The sequence below is a fragment of the Homalodisca vitripennis genome, chromosome 1, assembly GCF_021130785.1.
Source record: "Homalodisca vitripennis isolate AUS2020 chromosome 1, UT_GWSS_2.1, whole genome shotgun sequence".
In the NCBI taxonomy this organism is placed as follows: Eukaryota; Metazoa; Arthropoda; class Insecta; order Hemiptera; family Cicadellidae; genus Homalodisca; species Homalodisca vitripennis.
The window spans coordinates 86,652,718-86,672,096 of NC_060207.1; the positions used below are offsets into that span (position 1 = coordinate 86,652,718).

Here is a 19,379-nt window from a genome sequence, read left to right on the forward strand (position 1 = left end):
AAATTCCACTATAAACTATAATTACTAATGTAGTCGAAAGTATAGAAGCACAGCTTATTGAAAATAAAAATAAATTATCGTATATAAGTTATAATATTTTTTTTGTGTTTCAAATTTCGGGGGGGGCTCAAGCCCCCTGAGCCCCCCCCTTATATACGCCCTTGAACTTAAGATAAATATATGAATGTATAACAATAACATTTCATATTAAACAATTCTTAGTTGTTTTATTGGTTGTTCCTTTTAAAAATTATGTATTTAAACTAACATAATTGTGATTCCAGGATGGGAGAAATTGTAATAGAGCTTTACTGGAGACATGCACCATCCACTTGCAGGAACTTTGCTGAACTATGCCGGAGAGGTTATTTCAATGGCACAAAGTTCCATAGAATAATCAGAGATTTTATGATTCAAGGTAATAAGTTATCAAGAAAATATAAATAAATCACTTTAATAGTTTTAGATTTTCAATGTTAAAAAGGCTATGTAACGTTTATAAAAATTGTAATGGTTTATAGGGGAAGACAGTGTATTTTGCAAACCAATTATTATAATCAATTTTTAAAAATTATTCTTCTCAGCATTAACTAAAGAACAATAATACAAGGTCTGTACGAAAAGTATCCAGCCTGCGTTTATGTCTTTGCACCATAGCACCCAAGCGGCATCTTCAGGGTATGAGCGTAACTAGTAATTCCTCACAAACTACCTGAATGCTGTAGTTTCTGCCTGAACACCTTGGGTCACACACAGTGTATTTTAATGTCACGTTTTTTCTGTTTGTTGCATTCGTGAACTGTTGAAAATTACAGAATTAACTGATCTTATATATCAAAACCTATTACAGGTCAAATGTGTATATATCGTCTGAGTTTACTTACTTTTAGTTTTTACTTTTAGTTTAGTAGTTTTCAACCCACCTAAACAATATTTTATAAATAATTTTTTTTCTTCTAGGAGGGGATCCTACCGGCACAGGCAAAGGAGGCTCCTCAATATATGGACGCACATTTGCTGATGAAATACATGAAGACCTCAAACACACTGGTATGTAACATATTACATTTTATTATTTGCTATGTAATGGTTAAATATTATAATAATTGGTTTTGAATTCATTCATACTATTTGTGATATGATCAAATAAATTGTTTAACAGGAATATTCAGTACACTACCTCCTATTTTCATATCTACTCCTTTGACCTAATACGCTTATAGCATTTTTAGATAATTTTTTATGTTGAGCTCTTTTGGCTGTTTCTTTTATGTAGTAAGATCTCCTAGTGGTTTGGGCTAGGTAACAACCATGTTATTGTTTTAAGTCACACAGGGGGCTGATGGAGCAGTTCTTGTGCCTCCCTTGATTGAGTTGTGAAGTACTTTGCAGGTATGAGAAGCAAAACTCATTTCTTAGCCCTGTACAAAGGTGGGTTTCTCGTAATTATTTTTGGTTTGTGCTTAGTTGTGAGGTTTACCTTATTTAATTGTAAATTTTACATATTGTTGTAAAATGCTCTTGTTTGATATGGTATTTATTTTAGTCATAATTAGAACCAAGGACATTTAGCCAAGCTTTGTGCTGTTTGTGAAGATAAGATCTACGGTAATCAAACGATCTTTGTCTGTAGTTTTTGTGATAACCGTACACATGTTATAATGCCTTGGATTTACAGAGTTCTAATATGAATGCTTTCAAATGCCGTTTGGTGTTCTGAGCGTCCCAAGCTTAGGAATGGGACTTAAGTCAGTATTAAGAAACAAGTCTGTAGTCTGGATGAAAAACCTAATGGCTTATTGAGTTCTGACACAATTGCTAAAGTACTTTTTGCAAGTGCTAGCATCTAACATTCTCTCTGATATTCGAATATCGTCAATGAAACAATTACCAAGATTCTTACGTCCTTTGATAAGGAATTTTGAAAAAGTTATTCAATATAGAAAGATTTACTAAATAAAACATAGATATGAAGATCTTGGTTTGTATTGAATATTTTGTTCAGTGTACAGATCCCACTAATATTATAAATGCGAAAGTTTGAATGTTTGGAGGTTTGTCCTCAAATCACACTGACACTGCTATATAGATTGTGCTGAAATTTGGAACAGGTATAGCTTTTGGTCTGAATTAACATTTAGAGTGCTTTTTACCACCCATAACACATTCATTTCACCAAATAAAGTTGAATTCAAATTGAAAAATTAGTTTGTTTACATTCGAATGTTATGATAAGAACGAAACGTATTTTAACAGCTATAGTTTGACAAACTTTCTGAAACATCTGTTTACATTTGAATTTTATCAATAATAAGTAAACAGTGCTTGATCGGTAGTGTAATGCAGATAGTAAATAAAACATTAATATATAAATTTTACTCCAGATTGCGCCAGTGACGAATTAAAATCATCTAATGCATTAAATACTGTAATAAAACTAACCTTAATGAACTAAGTTATGAATGTTTTCACACAGGTTACTTTAAACTGGTGGGCTTCCTTGACATTATGATATTGCATTTTAACAATGGCTTACGGAAAAACAGAGAAATTAATACTAACATACCTTAACGATTCATTCTTTCCCTGGCTACAGTCCAAAAAAACAAGTGTAACGCAAAACTTTAATAACGATTATTTTGGAATGTTGCATAACCTTAATAAGGATTTCCCCCTTATACCAGAAGTACAAGGGGGATTTTTTTTTTTATTTGCTCACTGTTTGACTGAGCTTATGTGTGTGACAACAAGTGCCAATTATATACTGTGTTAATCAAGTTCATTGTAGTGTTTTAGAAAGAAAAGTGTAAAGGGTGTTTTGGCTAAGTATTTAAATAATTTTGAGATAGTAAATTTTACTCCATAAATTTAAGTATTAGGGATAAATAACATTGTAAAAAACTCACCTATACAGTTCACTCAATCACATGTTTTGTGACTGTTGGATTAACTGTGGTTTATTATTTAAAAAGCTTAGGGTTGTGAAAATCACTGCAAGTAGTCAAGATTTTATTAAAAACTAACACTCCTTCCAGTGTCTTCAATAAGGAAATAGTAATATTAACAATCTCTTAGTTTTATTTTTGACAAGAAGTTATAACCTGCATTTGATAACTGTGGTAGTTTCCTGTCTGAGACTATTCCATCCCCAACCACAGCACAACCGAACTTTGACATTGACAATTGATAAAGCTTTGACTATTATCTTGATTGTGTTGACCTTGAAACTTGACTGAGGTTGTTTAATGCATCTTGTGTTATCTGATAACGAACAAGTTTGATTACTTGCAATCCTTAACTGTTATTCCTAACTAACTTAATATTTATTCCCAAGTATTTATTTTCTGACAGAAATATTATGCAAATAATATATCAATAACTCTTCAATATCTTCAATAACTTGACATCCTTCACAATCAGAGCACCAGACTACTACCACTCTAAGCTAAAGAGCAAACACTCACTGGTGCCTGCATCTCAGCGACGCAACACGACTACAACAGTGTACTGCTTGAATCACATCCAAGAATCCGAAGGCAACTGGCTCAGTACATTTTTAGTTTAGGAAGTGGACTGTATTATTTACCAAGAGGACTGAGCCAATCTAATATCAACCACATCTGTCAGTGCCTGCTGATTTAAGAATGCAACCAGACAACAACAGTGTATTGCAATAGGATTCTGTCAAAACTGAAGGCTGTAAAAACTGACCCACTTCAGTTTTGAGCCTATTAGATATGGCTTGCAATAAACAACAATTCTCAGAGGGGGACATAGTTTTCGCTAAACTAAAAGGAATACGTCACTGGCCTGCCACAATAACAGAAATAGTAAAACATGAAAACAAAGCTTCAACATTTTATGTAACATTTTCTGTCACATTTTTTGGCGACAGTACAACAGCCACAGTGAAAGAGTCCTGTCTATCTTTATATTCTACAAACGTTCATATTCACAGTATACCACAAACAGAAAATTTCAAAAATGGAAAATTTAACAAAGCCCTAGCTGAAGCAGAAGTGGCATATAAAGCTAGCTCTTCCAAAAGCCCAGATGTCTTGTATACCTCATTAGATGAACTCGAACGCAGTCTGAATGAGAGTAACGTTCTACACAATCTAGAAGATAATGATGAAAAATTAAAAATGGCCGCAAAGATAGGAGCAGCTCTTCTAGAAGAAAATAACTTCCTGAAGGAGAAAAATATTAGACTAGAAGCTACAATAGAAACTCTGGAAGAAAAGATTGAGAAGATGGAAAGTGAAGAAAATAAGTTCATCAATAAAATAGAAAGGCTATTACAGAATATTTCTGAAATGCAAGTCCAATTGGAAAAAGAAAAGAAACTTCGCTTAGACACACAAGCCTTTTTTGAAGAGCACGACAATAAACAAGGACAATTTATCGATGACTATGTAAAGACAATTAGTAACTTAAAGAATACAATTAGAAATCTTGAAAAGAACATTACCTCAAATCGAGATACAAGAAATAAAAAAATTGGAGTAAGTAAAAATGTGGAAACGCAAACTTTAAGTGCTGACCTACACACCAAGGTGATAGAATTTACTTCTCCAGAAGCGCAAACTACTGGTACAGACTTGCACAAGCAAGGCAATCTTGCTCTGGTACTGTACCAACTCACTCAGCTAACTACCCGTCAAGACCAAGTGGAACATCAGTTACAGATGCTACACCAACAAATGCAAAATCAAAATAAGCCGGAACCAAACACATCTGTGAAAGTAACACAAAACACACCTATTATTAGGAAAGGGTCTTTTTCAAAAATAACTAGCTTAGCATCAAGTAAAATAAGACCAGTTCAGCGCCAAAACCAGTTCAGCATTTCTCTCCAGGTAGCAAAAAACAAAAAAACATGTAAAAGAAAAAAGCAATACTGTCACAAATGCAATGCATTACAATACACACTCAAACTATGAGGAAGTCACGGCTACTAGACCACCAAGAAACAACACTCTGACAGTGCAGAAAGTTAAAGACAGGAAGCCACCAATGACTGCTACTAAACTGGAAAAAGAAGAAACATATGAAGACTTTCTGAACAAATATATAGATAGCCTAGGGACAATATCCCCTGCCTGTAAACAAGTTGAACATGTTTTGTCAAAAACCGCAGGGCAGGACTCTCGACACAATCTTAACATAGATATCTCGCACACAGCATCCAAAGAATCAGACCATACCTCACTATTAAATGATTCTCATTTTTTAGGTACAATCCACAAGAGAGAAAAATACAAACCGATCACAAACAAACCAAACACCAGAACCTTTTGGAACACAGCACAAAAACAAACCAAACCACCTCAATCACTATCCTACACCAAAATGTTAGAGGACTAAAAAATAAGGTGGAAAGAATAAATCACCTTTTGAACGACTTACATCCAACACTTGTAGTCCTTACAGAGCACGGTCTCAGCCAAGATAGATTGTCACTTACCAACATCATTGGGTACAATCTTGTAACAGAATATAGCAGGGAAGACCACAGATTGGGGGGAGTTGCTATCTATATCCGTGAAACATCAATTATAGAGGTAGAAGCCATTGACATAGCAGACAAATGTCTAGAACTAACTTTTGAAGCTGCATTAGCAAAATGTAACATCAAGAACAAGTCCTTCTACTTACTAGGTGTATATCGTTCACCAGCTGGACAAACGAAGTTAGGCGTTGACTTTCTATCAAATATACTTACCTCAATCCAACCTGAAACCAAACCCTTTGTTTTAATAGGAGACATAAATATGGATCGCCTAACAGTAAATTCAGACAGCACACTTCTAGAAAACGAACTGCTGACCTTCGGTATTAGACGGCTACCCCTTCCAGCTACAAGAATAACTAACCTATCAACAACCTTCATCGATTGTATTTGTACAAACATCTCACAAGACACTATTGACTTTACAATTTTTCAAGCTGGTATTTCAGACCATACTGGTCAGATCTGCTTTCTGAAAGTGGAATTCGAACAACCTTCCAAGAAACCTGCTTGTGAAAAGAGAAATTTTTCTACTCAGAACCTCAACTGTCTGAGAAGTGAATTTGCAGAAGAAAACTGGGAAAGTGTGTTTGAAACTCATGACACAGAGAAGGCCTATGACTGCTTTCAACAAATTGTAAGGTACACATTAGATAAAGTATGCCCCAAAAAACAGGTTAGAATAAAAACAAGAAATAAACTGAGAGTCCACTACGACGAAGAGACAGCTATGCTCAAAGAAGAATTTTTAACCACTCTACGCAGGTACAAACTTACTGGAAGCGAAAACAACAGAATACTTATGATAACAAAAAAGAAAGCTTATGATTTAAAGCTAAGAAATCTTAAGCGAAATGTCACTGCTGAATATATCTCTAACTCAGACAACAAACCCAAAGCCTTGTGGAATATTATAAATTCAGAAAAGCAGTCTAAACTAAAAAGAAGAACCCAAACTCATGCTTGAAGTAGAAGGGAATATGCTAAGTAATCCTTCCCAAATAGCTAACTTCTTCAACCACCATTTTTCAACAATAGCAGATTCCACACTAAAAGAAAATAGAAAAAAACTGGATAACATAACCATAACCAAACCACTCACCTTTCCAGACTTTAACGAACAGCTATTGAATCTTACACCAACAACCATAAAAGAAGTCCTATCAGTGATATCCTCCCTCAAATCTAAGCTTTCTTGTGGACTGGATGAAGTCCCTTCAAAAGTTGTAAAGCACTGTGCTAAAATGCTAAACAATTAGCACCACCATTGGTAAACATTATAAATAAATCCTTCAAATCTGGTCATTTTCCATCTTCTTTGAAAATTGCCAAAATATATCCGAAGCATAAAAAAGATCCAGTTACAAAAGTAGAAAACTATCGCCCGATTTCATTGACATCAACCTTTTCAAAAATAGCAGAAAAAATAGCACTTTCACATATTTCAAAACACCTTGAACAAAACAGCCTGATATCAAATAACCAGCACGGTTTTCTTAAAGGAAGGTCAACAACCACAGCTCTCACAAGTCTGATTGAACAAATAACTGATCACCTGGAAGATGGGAAGCTTGTATCAGCCGTTTTGCTGGATTATAGTAAAGCATTCGATTGTCTTGACCATGATCTCATTTTGAGAAAACTACCAACTTTGGGGATAAAAGGTTTATCAAAAGATTGGCTGGGCAGCTATTTAACTGGTCGAAGGCAAAATTGTTGAAATTCAACAAATTGCAAACAAGAAAAAATGTGTGTATAGATCTACACAACTTCCAGTAAGTAGAGGAGTACCCCAAGGGTCAGTCCTGGGTCCTTTTCTATATATACTCTTTACCAATGACTTTTCTAATTACATTAATGACCCCAGGGTTCAACCCATTTTATATGCAGATGACACAACTCTACTTTTTACAAATGACACACCTCTCGGACTACACATGGACATTTTAACATCAACTGACAATGCAATGCAATACTGTCTTCAAAACGATCTCGCAATAAATCCGTCTAAAACCACTCAGATCAACTTCAGCAGAAGACATGAGCAAATCCCGGAAACTCCCAATATTATAGTTGACAATACAACAAAGCTACTGGGTGTAACTATAGATAGTGCTCTTTCATGGAATGACCACATACACAACCTCACCAAAAAACTTTCATCAGGCATCTACGTGTTAAGAAGAATAAAGTGGATTGCAAGCACAGATGCAGCCAAAGCAGCTTATTATGCTCTTGTCGAATCCCATATCAGATATGGAATACTATCTTGGGGAGGAACATCTGAGTGCAACATGAATAAAGTTTTAGTCCTTCAGAAAAAAGCAGTCAGAGCACTTGCAAACCTGAATCATACAGACAGCTGCAGAGATGCCTTCAAGTCACTGAAGCTCCTAACCGTAACAGCACTTTATCTTCTTGCAGCAGTCATTTACACCGACCAGATGGACTTTCCCAGGAATGAAGACATTCATTCATACAATACACGAGGAGCATTAAACTACCCTCTTCCTACCCATCGGACAACACATTTTAGTAAAAAACCATCCTACCTGGGCCGTAAAGTTCTAAACTCACTTCCACAAAACCTCAAAAACCTCAGAGGAAATGAACTGAAGAGACGTCTCCAGGACTGGCTAGTGGAACGACCTGTCTACACTATCAACGAATTCTACAATATTGTAAAGCAAGAGACATAAAATATCATTTCATTTCTGTTGACGCCATTGTATTTCTTGAAGAAACTACAAATAAAGATTCTTGTCTATTGTCTATTGTCTACATAAGAAGTAGGTAGGACCTCCCCCTAGGTCGTAATAGGCTTTTCAGTCCTAGCAAACTCAACTATGTCAACACAATTTTGACCAAAGTAGATTTCCGAGAACTAGATAATCAAACGTATATAAAATTTGATCGAGGCAATATGGCAAGCTAAACTGTGACATAGTAGGTAAGTGAGTTTAAATGGTCTTAAGTAGGCACTATTTAACCGAAGTAGGCATCTCGGTACTACGTAAGTATATATATATATATATATATTTCTTCTTTGTCTGAACAACAAGGCAAACTCTACTACAGTACTGGAAATATCTTGGACTTGAAATATATGACAAGGACTGGAAATACACGCTTACACGCTTTTTGATCGAAGTAAGTTTCCGAGACCTGTGTGATCTGAGATTTGTGTTTTCTTGATTGGGATGACAATGCAGATTCAGCTGTGACGTTATGTATATAATTAATTAGAACCATAAATGCTCCTACACGTTCCAAACATGATATAATAATTAAGTTAAACTCTGATACTATTTACCACGAACTTAAATAATATCTACCTGATGTATGCCTACTTACGTTTTAAAATTTTTATAGGACTCCCATCATATTACATCATAATTGCTTTTACTAAGTAATATAAGGACTGTGGTTCTAAGATTGCGTGCGAAGCCGCGGGTAACAGCTAGCTGTGATATATTTAGTACTTAACGAACTTATTAGAAATTAATTTATAACATGGTAAAAGTAACCTTTTATGAGATTTTGTCCAAATATTGCTTTGTTTGAGGATTTTCTATAAATATGTTCTGACATGACCATCAAACATTAGTTAAAAAGTAGTCTGAATTGACATAGTATAGTCAGGTCATGAAAATTATGAGGGCTGGTGTTTTGGATTAGTCAGGACTGACAAATCAAATCATCTTATTTCAGTTTGGATAGTTATTGTGTTGTGCTTGTTCATAGTATTTTTAGGCAAACCACTGATAACAAAGGTTGGAATATTCTATTGAATTCAAAATATGGGAAGGCGTATGGACCCAACATGTGAGCTAACTACATCACTCTACTGCTGTGTATTTTTTGCATTGTAAACTTGTTACACTTCACAGAATCATAGTTTGTTTAATCAATGTCTGACACCAACAATAACAATGTGGTGCCTTGTTGATTTATCGAACAGGAACATGTATGTTTGGGTAATGTCCTGTCACCAACAGTTGTAACATGCTGTCATGTTGGTTTATTGTCACAAACCATGTTAAGGCAAGGCTCTAACATCCCAAATGTATGGTCATCCTGTATTTTTATTTAATAGTCTAGAAAATGATTAGGCCAGGCTCCAATACTGAAAGTTTGGATAGTTCTTGTGTTGTGCTTGTTCATAGTATTTTTAGGCAAACCACTGATAACAAAGGTTGGAATATTCAGTTATGGACTGTTGCATGTTTAAACACTTTCAGTTGTAGTATTAGTATGTCAGATCAGAATGTGCAGGAGCACAAGACAGATAGCAATATTCAATATTATTCAAAGTTCAGTATGTTACTTATAACTGTGTGTACTTGGACACAAAATGCGTGTTTTGTAAATTCTACCCATACATTTGTGGCATTGTTTATTCAGTTGATTTCTCTAAGTTTATTTTCTTCTTTCTTTTTTTACTGTCCATTAAATTGCTGAAACCTTCTAATTTATCAGTATCATTAACTAAACCTTGTATTTTTGTAATAAAGGATTGAACCCAATAATTTGCATTACTCATTGTTTAACACAAGTTAGGGGTTTGATACATATTTCTTTTATAAAACATGATATAAGTATCTCTGATGTGTTGTGTAATCTCTATTTCTAGGAGCAGGAATCATATCCATGGCAAACTCTGGACCAGACACCAATGGATCACAGTTTTTCATAACTCTAGCACCAACACAGTGGCTGGATGGCAAACATGCTATATTTGGTAATTTTTTGCATTTAAAATGATAAATAGAAACTAGTGTAAGAAATAAACAGATGTAAAAAATATAGTTAATGCATTAGTGTCAACAAATTAATCCATTTTTATTAACTTAACATGTGATCTGTAGACACACACAGCTCGACATGTTACTTGAAAGAAATATAAAACAGTAAAATATTGTATCATTTTCTGTTAAGGGAATTTTTTAAAACTATACGGCTAAAACAGGTGTACATAGTTTATTAACCCGTTGAATGCCAAGAGCCGAGATCGGCCAGCAGGTATTTCCGAAAAGTGCAGAGGGCTGACTTGACCGACTTTTCAAATATTTATTATTCTGTTACTAAATGTTGATATATGGCATTGTACTTAATCTCATTTTATACATAATAAATCAAATAAACAAAGATTGTCTATATTCGTTAATAACTAAAAGCTATTTGGTAAGTATGAGAGACAACGTCTATGCAAGTGCAGATTTTCAATATCTTGCACTAATATATAAGAAAAGTCATACTCAGTATTACAAATACTCAGGGTCCCCACCCAACTGTGAAAATCACGAATATCATTCATTGTGAAAAAACCTTAAATAAGCCATGTACAAACAGTGAAAATCTCTACAACTCTGAAATGAATCAACATGTGTCTTTGCCATGACTCTGTTGTAAGGTCTGGTTCACGCATGAGCGAGAATCCACAAGCTTAATCAGGGCGATTGGTCTTGGCACGATTTTGCGAGTGTACCAGATTAAATGGAGCAGTTTACTCAAGCGTACGCAAGATGGCTGACCGCTGTGCGCAGGAACAACGATCGTAAACAACCACCACTACTACTAGATCACAGTCGATAACGGCGTGTTGCAGTTCCGGTGACGTAGTACCATAGTAATAGGGGGTGCATTAAGCTGTTCACACTGACTACTAGTTTTCACAGTCGATCACCAGACATATGGCTTCGGTTGGAGAGGAGTCCATAGATGCTCAATTATATGTAAACATTAGCCAACTGTGTGTACACTATAATATAAATATTTTTTTATTTGGAGTGTTTTGTATGATATCTATGGACTAACTACTAAATCAAAACTTTGATTTAATTTTATTTGTTTGTTTTTGTCACTCATAATCAGAATATCACCTTAGAAAAATATACCCATATTTATAAATAATTGTCTACCTGGCAATTTATTATCATTATTTGTCTTAAAATTATAGTATGTACTTTATAAGAAGATTTTTTTCACCAGTGCTAGTAGTATGTGCATGGCAAGAAAAGTGCATTTAATAATGATTTGGTTATTTTAATAAGGGGAGCATGTTAAAGTTTCGGTACAAATTTTGCATGATAAAATGTTATTGTGTTTGCTGTTAAATATATGTTGCTGAAATATAATCTTGCTTTATCCTAGCTTAAAAAATAAATAAGTAAATTAATAAAAAATCCAACTACTTCATTTTAATGAGCTAAAAGAGTAAATTAATTTTTCCTACATTCAATTCTATTCATAATCTAATTTAAATAGTATCTACTAACAATTTGTATTAATAAATGTTATTTATATTAAAATACTTACTTCGGAGGTAAGAAAGAAAATAGTGTACAGCCTACATGAATTATCAGTTATCAACAATTAGGAGTCTTACTTTTTGTTGCAAAACTTTTGTTGTTTCAATATCCACCCATATACATTTTTAGTACAATTTTATTGAGAATATGATTATACTTGATTGCAGGAGTAGTTAATTTTTCTATTTTAAGTTTTAAAAACATGTACATTTTTTTAGTTGTTTTTTACATTTTAGTGTTACGCAGTGTCGTATTTCAAGTTTTGCCGCCCCTTCTATGTTTCATAGCCAAAGTTTATTAAAGTTGGAACCAATTTTATTTTGTTATAATTTTTTAATGATGTTAATGTATTTTAGTTTTACCAATACTGTAATATGATTAGTTTAGAAGAAATAAGAACATTTTAAAATTATAAACTAACTAAAATATTTGAGTTGTAAGTATGCAAGTTGGCAAGTAAAATGTCAGAAAATTTTCTCTCCACTAAACTGTTTGATGCAAGGATCATCAAAAAAAGATTCAATTTTTTGTCAACATAGAAATCTACATCTTAAACTCCATAGACATGTAACAGGTTATAGAGATTAAAAATACTTTTTGAACGTTCTTGCTCATTTAAGTTCCTTTCAAAAACAAAATAAATGTAGACATTCTATACTAAAATCTTTTGGTAAAGGGAGATCTGTTATAAAAACTGCACAAATTTTTATAGTGGTCAGTTAGTGTTTCTGTCTGATTCTTTTTTTCCCTAAAGATGAGAAATCCAAAAATCGAGCTTAGCTCATTGTATACAGCTTTTATATTTTTGACTTCATTAGATAGGGTGTCTAATATTGCATATAAAGTATTTATTGTAAAGTTCTCTTTGCCTAGACATTTTATTACACCTACTCCAGTCTCGTCAGGTTGAAGCTTTCACAGCCTCTTTTTCTTGATTTCATCTTCATATATTATACAAACTTTCAACTTTAGAAGAGTTTCATTTTCATAAATATCGAACCCTTAACATAAGAAAATATGCTACTAGTATACTCTGAAAATGATCCATACATTAGTGCTACTGTTGACAAAGCGGTTTCAGATGATATCAGATTTTTACTAGTAATATTAAATCTGTCGAGTAGGTCTCCCCACAGAATTGTCAAAAATGCAGTTTCCAATATTTAAAGCTTGCAAAGGTAGGTACCAGGTACCGGCTTCAATTCATGGCGTTGCCTTTTCTGTATCACCATTGAAAATAATTTTGAGTGCTTTGATTACTTCTTTCCAATTTTCATTCGGTGCCTTGCAAGCGTCATGTCTCGCTAATCAACATGTATTTAATAGACTTTTTAGATTTAAGTTGTTTTTCTTTATCCACGTATAACGGAAACTTCATTACTTCTGCCACCCTATACAGTACAGACTAAAGTTGACACTCTAATGGAACAGTGGAACAGTGCAGTACATCAGCCTTGACATAGACAACCTTAATTTTCTAATATTCTAAATTGAATTATTTCTATATGTTTATTAATATGTTTAATAATATTCTATACCTTTTTTTGTCCCTAAAATTTTGCCGCTCTGGGATACAGCCCCTATAGCTTCCTGCCTCTAAATATGCCACTGGTATTGCGTTATCAGTTATTAAATTTAACACTTCCCACGCCATAGACGGATATATTAGAATGATAGTCTTTAACCCAAACGCCAAATTCAGTTATATTCGATATTATAGATTATGTCTCTTGGAGAGTTTTTTAATTCACAAAAGGCCTTTGAAATGCCCGGTGCACGCTCTGTGCTTATTGTGGGTGCCAAGGAAGTATTTATAAAATAACCTTCACTCTATGGCAGGGGGAGGGGAGCGCTCTTTGTCTAACTCCGACTACCTGTCTAACTCCGACTACCTGCTCGTCAGTTCTACGTCTCCTACAGAGTCATAACCAAACATATCCGTTGTGTGTATCAATTCATCTCGGATCAATTACGTTTTACAATGGAATTAAAATTTATTTTAAATAAGCAGTTTTGTAAATAGTTCTTTTTATTTTTATTAATTTAATAAAAATACACTAATTTTAAGTAAAATGCTCTTTTTATACTTTTTTGCTCTTACCTTTTATAATTTAGTTAAAATAAAAATTAGCTTTGAACTAAAAGAAACAAAAAATTTTTGTTTGTCTAGGTGTAATAAAAAAGTTAATGGATTTATTAGTGGCGTGAGAAGAGTTAACATTGCTTATATAAAAACGACTACTTATTTCAGCATAATTAATAAACGTAATAATATTTATTGGTATGAAACATTAATAATTGTGATATCCAAGATGGTTTGATTATTCATAATTTCTTCTACAAACTGTTCTGTGTCGAACACACCGGTATTCTTATTACATTCGCTACCATCGGTGATTGAATGGCAGCTGTACTGAATCCTTCCAATGCTCCCACATATCACTGCTGTCAGCTGTGATCCTGTAGTGGTTATTTGCGATTGTCGTGCCTGCACGTTGCGATTGGCCAGCTCGTCAGAACCGCTCCATAATGTGATGTAATACATTACTCAGGATTCACATGAGTCACAAAACACTGAATTCAGCTCTTCGCACTATATTTGCAACTGCTCGCCTCTTGGACTTATGAAGTTACAAACAATGGGTGACATTTGGTGCTTTCACACAGAGTGGCCAATTTCAGTGTTTAGCACCAAAACGCGCCACGAGCATGTCGAGTGGCCCAGCACTCGGCACTTATGGCGTTGCCAGTTCTCGCATCTCAACTCAGCTTGAACACAGGTGTTTTATTTCAGTATTGATGATGTTAACATTATATTACTGTTAAAGAGGTTTGACTTAAACTTTGAATGGCTTATAATAGAAGTAGAGTATAATTCTTTCTTGTGGAATCCAGAAAAACAAGTTAATATTCCATACTTGTTCGTTGAATGATTTTTCAGACATTTGGTAAATGTTTTTACAATTTTGACGTCTTCCTTAAGCTCTGAGAGCAGTAGCATTGGGTAAAACTGACTTATATAAACCTGGAACTCTAGATGGAGTAAACTCTAAACTGCCTTGCCACTCACATAGAGACTGAATCTTCTGCGCTGCCTTAAATTACAAAATATCGAAGCATTATAAAAAATATTCTTCATTGATGCTGTTTCATCAAGAGACTACTGTTGATTGAGGCGGGGAAGGGAAACTTGAGTCGCAGTAGAATGCAAAAACTTGTGATGGCCGTCTAAAAGGGTCCCACTATATCGCTGCCAGTCAACAGCTTTTGTCTGCGTTTTGTGGCATGTGTGTGAAACCGCTAACCACTTTAAATCACACCAGGACCGATCACCGTGAGTAGCCGTGGTTAGGCTTATGCAATTCTCGCTCGTGTGAACCATTTCTACAGACCGGTTAATATTAAGAGCTCTGATATGATGCAAGCAGCAAATTTTATCCCCTTTTATGCTCATTATTTAACAAATCATACCGTTGGCAATATACCTCCCCTTGCTGCTTGTGTTGTAGCCAAGACTTAAAATCATTTCCTATTTTTAGATGCATCCGCCCATTTCTCCAATATCATTGACATTTGTTAGTGAGATAAGGAAAAGTTTTAAACAGTTCCACCATTTTGCCGTGTTTGAGAAACAAAACACAGCTTTATTCAAGCTGAGTTGAGAACCAGGAACAGACGCCAAAGTGTCGAAGCCTAGACCACTGCATTTGCTTGTGGCGCGTTTTGGCACTAGATAATGAAATCAGCCACTATTTTTTCCTGTTTTTATTCTTAATGTTTATAAAAACTATCAACCCTGAAATTGCTATTTTTGTACCATAAAGGAACTGTGAATTTGATGATTAAGATTAAGTGGAAACCCTGTTACTTTTTTTGAAAGTTGGTAAGTTATTCTTGTACTTACTTACATAGAGAACAATAATATAGTTGCATACAAATGCATTAAGCTAAAAAAATTACAATTTTTCTTAGTGCTTCTCAACACTTAACAAATTCAAATTTTGTGTATAATTTTTTAATTAAAAAATGTCAACAGATTTTATTATCCAAGTATTATATCATATCCTACTTTTCCCCTAACACAAACAACTATTAATTATCCCATGATGTTTATTTTTGAATAGTTGTGTATTATTTTGTGTGCACTACACAAATTCCAAATATACAAAATTCAAAACTGGTATGTTTGTTTCTATGTACATAAGGAACAATAAAAAAGATGCATACAAATAAATTAAGATCATAAAATTATATTTTTTGTTTTGCATTTTAAAAATTGTAACACGTTTTATTATTCAAATAAATATTACAAATTATAGACTATGTTCCCCTCTACGTAATAAAACAAAAGTCATCTCATTATGGTAATTTTTTTAAAGTTATAAATTATTTAGCTGAACACTACACAAACATCAAAAGAGTGTTTGGCACTGAGAAGGTGACCTGTCATAAATGCTTGGCACTGACAAGGTCACCACGTCACAAGTGCTGGGCACTGAAAGTGTTAAATAATTACAGAACTATTTTACTATGTAGAGACCCCTCAACTTCATATTTTCGCAACTACCTGAAAAGTTTATATCAAAATATTGAAAGTCAAGAGTTCCAAAACTCACAATTGAGTATACTTATTCTACTAAGCATCACCTAGTGTAAACAATCCAGAAATTCAGACTTTAAAACTAATTCAACATAAAATTGTAGCATATATTTCTAGAAATTAGGAACCTAGACGTAATCAAAATATATGTTCTCAGATACATTATTTTATGGATTCCTATAAATGAAACCAAGAAAAATGTTGTTTTAATGGCTTTATCATGTATGCTTTATTGTTATTGCTATAGTTTTTCATATTTCTAGGCCGTGTCCACTCCGGCATGACTGTTGTGAAGAGGATAGGTCTGGTTGAGACTGACAAGAATGATCGGCCAACAGATGATGTCAAAATTGTCCGAGGATATATACGTACTTTCTGATACCTAAACACTTAATTTTACAATAAAACAATCATTTATATAAATAAAAAAGACATTTTCATTATACTAAAGTGTTATAACTAACCAAGAAAATTATGTGTTTTATGTTTAATAATAAATGTAGAATATCACATCACTTTTCTACCATTGATAGACTATTTATAAGATTAGGATGTTACAAAAGTTTTGGACTGGTTGTATATTTTTAGGTTTTAACCCTAATTTAAAATAGATTTTTGCATGAATATTTATTAACATTCCTCTTACAGTGTCCAATAACTGGTAATTTTTTATTTACAAAATCGTATTTCTAGACCTATTACAACGAAACTTGGTAAATATATTTTCCATTTCTAAACAGTGGCCTATACAAGTTAAAAAATTAAAACCAAACAAATTTTGTTTTGAACAAGCTAAAAAAATAATTAATATTTCACAACAAAACTTTAAAAAGTTTGCTTTTGTTGCATGCTGAACTGAATGCAGTAACCATCACTAGGCTTTACTTAATGGTCATGTGCAGTAAAGTACCTAAATCTCCATTAATGAATTTTAATTCAGAGGTTTTAGGATTAGTGGTTTTACAGTGAAATACTTCTGTATTTTTGTTAAAGTTTGTAATGAATGACCAAAATATAGTACAGTAGAACCCCTCATAACCGGCCACCACGGGACCGAGGCCATGACCGGATAAACCAACCTATTATAAAAACGATAATTTATACCTAATAATAATATGTAATTAATAAATATAGTCAAAAGTAGTGTTTAAGTCTCTTTTGAGATTATTTTTTATAAAAATACACATGTTTATAAAACGAATAAAACATTTATTGTATAAGAAAAAGTGGTTAAATAATTAACATAAAAATACAGTACATATTGTGAATTCAGATAACATAAATTAATGTTAAATAAAGATGGAGATATAAAAATTACTCACAATAAATTTGTTTTGAAGATTAAATTAGGCCTTATAATAGTCCGTAATTTTCTGCTGAACTTTGTTGTCCATTGTTTTTTTGAAGGCATAGTCTCTCCACTTTTTGAATAACATAACGTCAACAGCTGTTGACTTGTCCTGTTGCTCTATGTAGGCTAGTGATGTCTGAAGTGCATTTCTCGCCTCCTCATGGCTTATTTTATCTTCTTCCGAAGTGTCATCATCTGATTTTTCTGCTTCTTCATTTTCATACTCTTCTACAGCACTCTGCACGATTTGTTCATCACTTAGATATTCGTTTTCCAAATCATCATCACCAGTTACCCATTCCTGAACATCTTGATTTAAGATTTCTTCACCGCCAGTTAATGCTAACTTTGTCAGGTCATTTATAAGTTCTGCATTACAATTCTCTTGCTGCTCATCTGCTACCTGGATCAAATCTTTATTGACTGTGCCATTGACCAATTTCTCAATATCTGGCCAGGCCTTCCGCCAAGACTTGACAAATGTTGTACTGGGGATTTCATCATATGATTTAGCAGTCATGTAGATAACATCCTTTATGTTAATTTGCTTCCGAGCCGAGACGAAATCCACACCGTCAGTGTCCATTTTTCCTAAATCTCAGACAGAAGTTTGCGCCGATATCGCCTTTTCATACATTCGATTACACCCTGGTCCATAGGTTGGATAAGACTTGTGACATTGGCAAGTAGAAAAAAAATTTTATTCCGGGAGCATCTTCACACTCTAGTTCATGGGGATGGGTTCCAGCGTTATCAAGTACTAAAATAGCTTTTTCTGGCAACTTATGCTCCTTTAAGAATTTCTTGACTTTAGGAATGAATTCGTTTATGAATCAGTCAATAAAGATGTATGAATCCATCCATGCTGACTTCTGGGCACGATAAACCACAGGAAGAGAAGAAACATTAATGTGTTTGAAGGCTCTGGGTTTCTTGGATTTACCGATGACCAAAAGTGGGAGTTTATGCTCCCCAGATGCATTTGAACACAGGGCAACCGTTATACGCTCTTTGTTTAGTATAAACCCTGAAGCTGAACTTGAATACCCAACAGAGAATGTCTTTTGTGGCAAACGTTTGAAATTCAGCCCGGTCTCGTCGATGTTATAGACCTGATCTGGGACAAGCTTCTCTTGTTGTATCATCTTTTCCAGTTTGACCACAAATTCACTCGCCGATGGTGCATCTGCTGACATTTTCTCGCCGCAAATATTTACAAATGTAACTCCATGTCTTTAGCCAGCCATTACTGGCTACGAAATCAGTTTTTACTCCCAATTTTGTATGTAAAAACATGGCCTTCTCTTTTAAAACTGGTCCTGAAATAGGAGTGCCCCTTCTCTCTTGTAAAGACTAAAGCCACAAAGCGTCATCAACCATCTCATTGGAAGGTTTTCTCAAATACCGCCGTTCGGATAAATCCTTTTCACTCTCTATTTGTGTACAATAGTCCATCAAAGTTTTTCGATTACGACGCCAGTCATTAACCGTGTGTCATTAACCTTTCCCACGTTTAGTTCACTACATATTTTGGCCACTGATTCGCCTTTATCAATTTGTTCGATCGCATTAAGTTTTTGTTCCACTGTCACCACGTTACGTTTT

The 19,379-nt window shown here is 34.0% G+C and overlaps 1 protein-coding gene across 1 annotated transcript; it reads left to right on the forward strand.

Moving 5' to 3' along the window:
* The first annotated feature begins 260 nt into the window (after nucleotides 1–260).
* LOC124366067 (peptidyl-prolyl cis-trans isomerase-like 1) lies at nucleotides 261–16,868 on the forward strand. Its single transcript, XM_046822288.1, has 4 exons — nucleotides 261–418; nucleotides 961–1,050; nucleotides 10,146–10,253; nucleotides 16,687–16,868. The coding sequence occupies exons 1-4, from the start codon at nucleotides 286–288 to the stop codon at nucleotides 16,800–16,802; spliced, it is 447 nt and encodes a 148-aa protein (XP_046678244.1). The 5' UTR covers nucleotides 261–285; the 3' UTR covers nucleotides 16,803–16,868.
* The last annotated feature ends 2,511 nt before the right edge of the window (nucleotides 16,869–19,379 follow it).

Coding starts and splice junctions, on each gene's coding strand:
- LOC124366067 (XM_046822288.1), top strand. CDS start 286: ATGGGAGAAATTGTAATAGAGCTTTACTGGAGACATGCACCATCCACT. Junction 1,051..10,145: donor TGAAGACCTCAAACACACTG/GTATGTAACATA, acceptor CTCTATTTCTAG/GAGCAGGAATCATATCCATG. Junction 10,254..16,686: donor TGGCAAACATGCTATATTTG/GTAATTTTTTGC, acceptor TCATATTTCTAG/GCCGTGTCCACTCCGGCATG.